The 9,432-nt window shown below is 45.6% G+C and overlaps 1 protein-coding gene across 5 annotated transcripts in view; it reads right to left on the minus strand.

Annotated features, from left to right (window-relative positions):
- Positions 1-9,004, minus strand: part of PHACTR4 (phosphatase and actin regulator 4) — a 71,349-nt gene extending 62,345 nt beyond the window's left edge. For 2 of the 5 annotated variants that reach the window (XM_075853428.1, XM_075853427.1), the window contains exons 1-2: positions 8,822-8,910; positions 5,183-5,214 (exon numbers count right to left, since the gene is read on the minus strand). Coding sequence is in view for 3 of the 5 variants with exons in the window: in XM_075853422.1 (XP_075709537.1) it covers positions 8,822-8,927 (106 nt within the window). In the remaining 2 variants the exon portion in view is untranslated. Of the gene's footprint in view, positions 1-5,182; positions 5,215-8,821 lie in introns of all 5 variants that reach the window. The other 3 variants (XM_075853423.1, XM_075853421.1, XM_075853422.1) reach the window with 2 other exon arrangements.
- Between the last annotated feature and the right edge of the window lie 428 nt (positions 9,005-9,432).

The raw sequence follows: 9,432 nt of genomic DNA on the forward strand, positions 1-9,432 counted from the left end.
AATCAACTGTAGCCTCTGGTGCCGATGTGGCCGTCACGATGCAGGACCTGTGAGTGACGTCACAGATCTGCACTGTCAGAAGCTGGGCGTTCTGAAGAGAAGAGGATGTTACTTCTCTTCAGAGCGCCCAGCTAGTGAAAGTATTAAAAACGCCCCGATGTACGCACATAATACACGCCCACTTGGACTTTTACTTTTAAACACACCCACTTGGACTTTTGCAACCCTCATTTGCATAATTACAAAAATGGTCATAACTTGGCCAAAAATGCTCGTTTTTTAAAAATAAAAACGTTACTGTAATCTACATTGCAGCGCTGATCTGCTGCAATAGCAGATAGGGGTTGCAAAATCTGGTGACAGAGCCTCTTTAAACAAAATTCTGCCATTAAAGGGATAGTCACGAAGACAACCCCTGTTCAAAAAGTAGCCGGCATGACAATCATCTGGGGTCTGGCTTCTCTCACCCCTGATGGGAAAACCCATTTAATTAGAAAGTTAAAAAAAAAAAGAATTAAAAATATAAGACACTGCTCACATCTGTATCATGAGTTCCATTTATAATGGAAAGCAGGAGAGTTAATCCAGAGGAATACAAAACAAGCCCTATGAGGTGGCTATCAAGGAGATCAAAATAAATCCTCAACTTCAAAAATGGCAGAATATATCATAAGGGCTTGTCCAGACACAACGGATGTGTTTGAAAAATATAAAAAAAACATTATAAAACACCTTAATGGCATATGTTTGCACATTTTTGGCAACCTACAAGTTTTTTTTCTAAGGCCCCATGAACTCCAACGTATTTTTGAGGCCACAAATCACCCACAAATCTGCGGTTGAATTGCAGCCCCATTTATTTCAATGGGCCCATGCAGACAACCGTGGTTTCCACGGTCTGTGCATTGTCCAGGAGCCTCGACCGCAAAGAGATAGGACATGTCTTATTACGGCCGTATTTTGCGGTCCAGGCTCATAGAAATGAATGCACACGATCATGTGCATGGCCCGCATGTGACACTCAGCGGCCGTCCGAGCCACTATTGTCGTGTGCATGAGGTTTAGGGTATGTTCACACGACAGCGTCCGTAACGGCTGAAATTACAGGGATGTTTCCGCCTGAAAACATCCCCGTAATTTCAGCCGTAACGGCATGTGCAGGCGCTTGAACCATTACGGACGTAATTGGCGCTGCTATTCATTGGAGTAAATGAATAACGGCTCCAATTACGCCCAAAGAAGTGACAGGTCAATTCTTTGACGCGGGCGTCTATTTACGCGCCGTCATTTGACAGCGGCGCGTAAATATACGCCTTGTGTGAACAGACAAACGTCTGCCCATTGCTTTCAATGGGCAGATGTTTGTCAACGCTATTAAGGCGCTATTTTCGGACGTAATTCGGGGCAAAAACGCCCGAATTACGTCCGTAATTAGTGCGTGTGAACATACCCTTAATTCCTAGGATCAACAATCTATCTCCATCAATATACTTCTATTAATATCCAGAACCCTTTAGAAAGTATTTAATGAATCAACGATTACAACATCTTGTGGCAAAGAGTTCCATAGTCTCACTGCTCTTAGGGTATGTTCACACAGGGTGGATACGCTGTGTAAAAGTACAGACCGTATCCGCCCAGGACGCCGCAGGGCATTCCAGCCGAAAAAATCACAGTGCAGTTTTCGGCCAGAATGTCCAGTGCAGAAAACATCACGTAAAAATAAAGTTCATACTTACCCGTAGCCATAGCGACGTGTCCCTCGAACATCCTGCAGCCCGGCCTGACCGCTGCAGCCTGTGATTGGCTTCAACAGTCACATTGGATGAAACGTCATCCCAGTAGGCCGGGCTGGACGCAGGAAGATCCGGGTAAGTATGAGGGCGCTTTTTTGAGTTGCGAGCTTTCCGCTGCAAAAATCGCAACATCTGCTTTTTGTTGGGGGTTTTACCTCCCATTGAATTCAATAGGGAAAACGCGCAACAGGAAAGCTGCGATTCCGTAGCATAAATTACGTGCTGCAGATTTTTTTAGAAAATGCACCGCAGGTCAATTTATGAACGTTTTTCTGGTGGGATTTTTACATAGCGTGAGGATGAGATTTGTTCAAATCTTATCCATTTTGCTAGTACTGTAATACGCTGCGGATTTTCCGCAATATCTACGCTATGTGTGAACCCAGCCTTATGGTAAAGAATCCCTGTCTATAATTATGGTGAAACCTTCTTCTAGACGTAAAGGATGCCCCCTTGTCATAGTTAAAGGATTATTCCCATATTGCACATTTATAGCATATCCACAGGATATACCATAGTAGTCCGATAGAGGAGTCTCCCACCTATCTCTAGAACGGGGCTCCCTGACCCCCATCCGACTTTGTCCGGCTGCTTTCCAGCCACTGTCTGATGAGGTGACCGGGAATACGGAAACAGCCGAGTTGCTTAGCTACACTATCTCCGTGACTTCCATAGAAGGGAGTGGGAGTTTCGGAAATAGCATAGCACTGTAAGCTACGCTGTTCCCGTAGCTCCAGAGTTCCTCAGACAAAAGCAAGTGAATGTGGGTCAGGGGCCCCGATTCTAGAGAAAGGTGCAGAACACAGAGGTCGAACCCGCATCTATCGGACATTTATGGCATATTATGTGGATTTGCCATAAATGTCTAAGATGGGAAAACCCCTTTAAAGTTAGGGGAATAAAGAGGAAGACAGATCCCTATATTGACATTTCATTAGGGCTGTGCAATTATGACCTAAATCAAAATCACGATTAATTGAACATGTAACCTCGACTAAGATTATTTAGGCCACATCCCTTTTTGCATGCCATGCCCCCTATTTGCATGCTACGCCATTGGATTAATAATTATCCCGAGCCTGCTGTATATAATATACCCCCTGACACTGCCCTCACACAGTATATTGCGCTCCTAGTGCTCCCCGCACAGTATAATGCCTCATAGCTACCCTCTGCACAGTATAATGCCCCTATAGCTGCCCTCCACACCTTATAAGGCCCCCATAACTGCTCTCCCCACAGTATAATGCCCCCATAGCTGCCTCTACATAGAATGCCCCATAACCGACTTCCACACAGTATAATGCCCCCATAGCTTTACCCCACAGTATAAAGTCCCCCATAGCTGCATAATGCCCCCAATAGTGCCTGATTACAATAATCTACATACTCTCCTAACCCCGTTCTTTAGGGTCCCCTGCTCTACCATTGGATTCAACTGTATCTGTATCCTGAAGAAACAGAGTTTAACCGGGAGAAAATAATTGATAAAACCGAAATTCGCAAGATGGTGTCGATTAATTGTGCTGAATTTTGGTTTTGATTATTTTTCTATTAAATTGCCCAGCCCTACATTTCATATTTTTGTACATAATTCACACCATTTTTCGCACACGGTCATCTTTTCTCCAACTTCCTTAGATTTTATTTAGCCAATTCTGCTTTCTATTGAGAAATCCAGAGAATTAATTTTGCTAAATAAAAACTACATGACATTTGCTGAATTTCCAATTTTTCAAAACACACTTGGTGTATATGGTAAAATATTTATTGGCACAGAATATATCCTGAATGATCATGGTATGTCACTTTGCATACCATAGGCAGAAAATGTAGTAGGTGATATTCACCACAGTTATCTGCAGATCTCCACTAAACATCGATTTCATTGATGTAAAATGGCTGCGCAGGGTCCTATTACAGAGCTCCAGTGCAGCAGTTTGGTGTACCAACCCCCATATACAGCAGAAAAAGTCCAACTGACAGCCACACTGAGGGACGGCTTGAATTGCATTTCAGTGCTAGAGGCTGGGGACTACATCTTCTATCAAGGCCCCCCATGACCACAATTATGATTGTTCCCCTAAGGCCTCATGCACACGAGTGTCCGTGTGTGTGGCGTTATGCTGCAGTGTGCTTTCCGAGTGGCATGCGTTATTCACGCTCTCGCAAAGCACATTTTTCTTTCTATTTTCAAACTGAATTGATGCGTACATCATGCACCGAACACGCATGTGCATGCGTGGTTTTCACGCACCCATTGCCTTCAATGGGCGCATAGGTGCATGATAACGCACCAATATCGTACATGCAGTATCTTTCAAACAACAGACACATGCTGCGTGAAAAAACATGCATGTGTGAACGGCCCCATTGAAATCAGTGGGTCCGTGTGCTGTGCGTTGTTTCAACGCACAGCACACGGACGTGATTCACGCTCCAGTGAATGGGACCTAACGCTATATTCACACGACAGTGAAAACAAAAGTCCATTAAAAACTGATCAACTGTCAGTTTTTCATGGCCATTTTTCATCAGTTTTTCATGGCTGTTAAAAAAAAAAAACTGATGAATTTCATTGGTCAGGCTTTTTTTGTCCCAGCCCCCTGAAAACACCCAAAGGAAGGTCACATGTTTACCTAGACACTATTTACAGCCTCCCTGTACATGATGCCACACAGCCCGACATGAATGCCCTACATACTCACTGATGTCTTCACGGGATCTGTGGCGACGCGATGACAGAACCCGGGAAGACTAGAGACCACACCTGAAGAGGTCGGCGCTGCATCAGTGAGTGTCCCTTGCCAATCCCCATGTCACAGAACCGTTTTTAACGGTTGTTACACGTATTGGCAGATGTCAAAAATGGATCCATTGACTTCTATGGGGGCCTTCAGGCCGTGAAAACTGAGAAAAATAGGACATGTGAATACAACCATAGAACATCAGTGTTCTGAAAACGGCTCGTGTGACGGCCGTTAAAAGAACGGCCATCACACGGCCGTTTTTCACTGTCGTGTGAAAAAGGCCTAATGCTGACATCAGCAGAGACTAACCTTTCCAGTGGCGATCCTCAAATTCAACAAAACCTGAATGAGATTGCAGGACATAAGAAAATGGTGTGTCAACATCTGAATACTATAAAAAGGTCTTAATAGTGGTGGTTCATCTTAATCCGCAGCAGTAAATAACACATTTTAGGACTATTTCATATTACGCTGAACAAAATACTAAAAGGTTTGGCACCCCTCGGGTCACCCGTCATACAAGGGGTGACCACAAACTCCTGCATAGTAAATGTACATACAAATAATAAATTGCAAGAGCCAAGTATTAGAAGTCACCAGTGTTTTTGTATTCCAAGTTTCCAAAAATTGCCTTACCTTTGCCTTTTTTCCTGACAAAGATGTACACACTGTAGAAGAATAGAATAGTTCAGGTCAAGGATCATTGCTTCAAAGCCTGTGGTCAGTTTACAGTCTATAATTATAGTGCCCACAGGGCATACCTTAGATGTCGGCATCCTGTGTACTAGATAAAACATGAATACTGTCTACCAACTACAGATGTATAGAACATGAGACGAGAAAGATACTTTTAGTCCTTAAAATATTAAAAGGGCATTCCGAGAACCCCCCCCCACCAAAAAAAAATCATCTCAAAAAACAGTTTCCATACTGTATCCAACCTGACGAGACAAGGTATGTGAAAAAAAAAATAATAATTTGGCGATTACCAATATCTGCATTCCAGACACACGCCATTTGTTTTCATTGTTGGCCTGCAATTGCAAGGTGTGTTTGTTTACTCGGTAATGCTGAGCCTACAGTTCCCATGATGCTCTGCATGCTGCAAGCTCCACCCTCTGTTTCCTAGCCAGCTCTCAAAAAGAGTTAAGCGGGGACCGCGCATGCGCCTTCCCGCAGCAAAACTACACGCCCTCAAAATGATACGTTACTAGTGACATGCCGTATACTGGGCTAGGACTACCAGCTCCTAGCCCATGTTGTTGGTATACCAGATGTCACTAGAGACGGATGAAAAGGTGACGTCACAGGTCACGTGAAGCACGATCAGATAGCAGAACAGTTTAAAAAAATGTTACGATATTAAAAAGTAGATGTATAGTAAGAGTAATGATAAGTTACAGCTCAGAAAAATAACTCTGGGAGCCCCTTTAATATCTTCGAGCGTTCCCAATAAATCAGCTTGTCTAATGGGGACCACAGTTTTAAAATATAAGTAGTATGCTTTAATAGCCATTACATACATGAGAATATTATGAAATTGAATGGCCAGGATGGAGAACACCACAGACTGTATGCCGGTGGTCACTATTAAATGGAATATCTATACTATTTCCCTCCAACACAACATTATCTTTATGTGTTTGTCCACCCTAAAACACAAATGATGGTTCATATGTTAGAGGGTAAGGTCTGACTCAGTCCACCTAGAATCATCAGCCCTAGATGGTCTCATAGATGGCATGGTCTAAGGAGGGCCTCCACCTAGAATCATCAACCCTAGCTGGTCTCCCTGATGGCATGGTCTAAGAAGGGCCTCCACCTAGAATACATGGTCTCCCTGATGGCATGGTCTAAGAAGTGCCTCCACCTACAATCATCAACCCTAGCTGGTCTCCCTGATGGCATGGTCTAAGAAGTGCCTCCACCTACAATCATCAACCCTAGCTGGTCTCCCTGATGGCATGGTCTAAGAAGGGCCTCCACCTAGAATACATGGTCTCCTTGATGGCATGGTCTAAGAAGGGCCTCCACCTAGAATCAACAACCCTAGCTGGTCTCCCTGATGGCATGGTCTAAGAAGGGCCTCCACCTAGAATCAACAACCCTAGCTGGTCTCCCTGGTGGCATGGTCTAAGAAGGGCCTCCACCTAGAATCAACAACCCTAGCTGGTCTCCCTGATGGCATGGCCTAAGAAGGGACTCCACCTACAATCATCAACCCTAGCTGGTCTCCCTGATGGCATGGTCTAAGAAGGGACTCCACCTACAATCATCAACCCTAGCTGGTCTCCCTGATGGCATGGTCTAAGAAGTGCCTCCACCTACAATCATCAACCCTAGCTGGTCTCCCTGATGGCATGGTCTAAGAAGGGCCTCCACCTAGAATACATGGTCTCCCTGATGGCATGGTCTAAGAAGTGCCTCCACCTACAATCATCAACCCTAGCTGGTCTCCCTGATGGCATGGTCTAAGAAGGGCCTCCACCTAGAATCATCAACCCTAGCTGGTCTCCCTGATGGCATGGTCTAAGAAGGGACTCCACCTAGAATCAACAACCCTAGCTGGTCTCCCTGATGGCATGGTCTAAGAAGGGCCTCCACCTAGAATCAACAACCCTAGCTGGTTTCCCTGATGGCATGGTCTAAGAAGGGCCTCCACCTAGAATACATGGTCTCCCTGATGGCATGGTCTAAGAAGTGCCTCCACCTACAATCATCAACCCTAGCTGGTCTCCCTGATGGCATGGTCTAAGAAGGGACTCCACCTAGAATCAACAACCCTAGCTGGTCTCCCTGATGGCATGGTCTAAGAAGGGCCTCCACCTAGAATCAACAACCCTAGCTGGTTTCCCTGATGGCATGGTCTAAGAAGGGCCTCCACCTAGAATACATGGTCTCCCTGATGGCATGGTCTAAGAAGGACCTCCACCCAGAATCAACAACCCTAGCTGGTCTCCTTGATGGCATGGCCTAAGAAGGGACTCCACCTAGAATACATGGTCTCCCTGATGGCATGGCCTAAAAAGGGACTCCACCTAGAATACATGGTCTCCCTGATGGCATGGCCTAAGAAGGGACTCCACCTAGAATACATGGTCTCCCTGATGGCATGGTCTAAGAAGGGACTCCACCTAGAATACATGGTCTCCCTGATGGCATGGTCTAAGAAGGGACTCCACCTAGAATACATGGTCTCCCTGATGGCATGGTCTAAGAAGGGACTCCACCTAAAATACATGGTCTCCCTGATGGCAAGGTCTAAGAAGGGACTCCACCTAGAATCATGGTCTCCCTGATGGCATGGTCTAAGAAGGGACTCCACCTAGAATCATCAACCCTAGCTGATCTCCCTGATGGCATGATCTAAGAAGGGACTCCACCTAGAATCATCAACCCTAGCTGGTCTCCCTGATGGCATGGTCTAAGAAGGCACTCCACCTAGAATCACCCAACACTTGCTGGTCTCCGTAATGCCATGGTCTAAAGAGGAACTCCACCTAGAATTATCAGCCCTAACTGGTCTCCGTGATGGCATGGTCTAAGGAGAAACTCCACCTAGAACCATCAGCCTTAGCTTGTTTTCCTGATGGCATGGTCTAAGGGACTACATCTAAAATCATCAACCCTAGCTGTTCTCCCTGATGACATGGTCTAAGGAGGGACTCCACCTAGAACCATCAGCCCTAACTGGTTTCCATGATGGCATAGTCTAAGGAGGAACTCCAACTAGAGTCATCAGCTCCAGCTCATCTCGTTGAGGTTATGGTCTAAAGAAGAACTCCTTCCGGAATGGTCCATATCCCCAGCTCTTGTCAACCTGATGGTATGGTCTAAGGAGGGACACCACCTGCGAACCATCCCTAGCCCCTTCTCTTGCCTCCCTTATGGCATGGATTTAGGAGGGACTCCATCTCCTTGATGGTGCTGTGTAAGAGGGTACTCCATCTGGAATCATCCCTAGCTCCTGCACTTACCGCCCTAGCGAGATATGTCCTTGTATAAGATATCAATCCGCACAGAAGAAAGAGCTTCCCTCGGGTCACACATCATAGTAATGATCCCGATATGAAAGAACGAGAAGGCTCTGTCTACGCCCTCTAAAAATGACATATGAAGCCACACCAAGTTCCTAGCGAGTTGCCAGTCGCCGGGCGGTTATGTCGGTAAAATGGTGCATCCGAGCCGTGCACGGTACATAGTAAAGTAACATAAGTCGGTGACTGGGAACACTGCATGTAGTACACGGGAAAAACACGCCACCGCCTCACCCACCTGACAGCAAGTCCTGGGACAGCTCCTCGCTATACGGCTCTGCTTCTCTTTCCCTCTCGCTGCTTTCTCTGTGTCCTGGGGCTCTCTCAGTCTCACCCTCTGACATCACAGGAAGTCGTACCTGTCCGGAGAAACCAGAACCGGAAGCTCAGAATGAATTCAGCGCACGGGCTCACGGGAGCTGTAGTTTCTGTGTTATCAGGTTGTCGCATAACAGATTGTTGTCGCATAACAGATTGTGGTCGGCTGGTAGCGTCTGCACGTGGGTTTCTTGCGATGTAACGTTTCTTTAGAGCTGTGAACAGTCTGTATGGAATCCTCAGAGTTTCTGACAATGTGACTTTACCTGCTTGTTGTGTAGATAGAGAACTGTACTGATGATTAGTCACTTCATTGTAATTATCCCTGATCAATATTGTGTATCTGGAAACGATTTATGCTAAGCATTTGGTATGGGCAGCTGGGTTCATACTAGCATTTTTTGTTAAAAAAAAAAAGAAGCTATATTCACACTCAGCGTTTATCCAGAGAGATAAAATTGATGGCCTATTCTCAGGATAGGCCATCAGTATCTGATGGGTGGGGGTCCGACTCTTGGCACCCCCACCGTT

The sequence above is a fragment of the Rhinoderma darwinii genome, chromosome 2 (genome assembly GCF_050947455.1).
Source record: "Rhinoderma darwinii isolate aRhiDar2 chromosome 2, aRhiDar2.hap1, whole genome shotgun sequence".
NCBI classification, from domain to species: domain Eukaryota; kingdom Metazoa; phylum Chordata; class Amphibia; order Anura; family Rhinodermatidae; genus Rhinoderma; species Rhinoderma darwinii.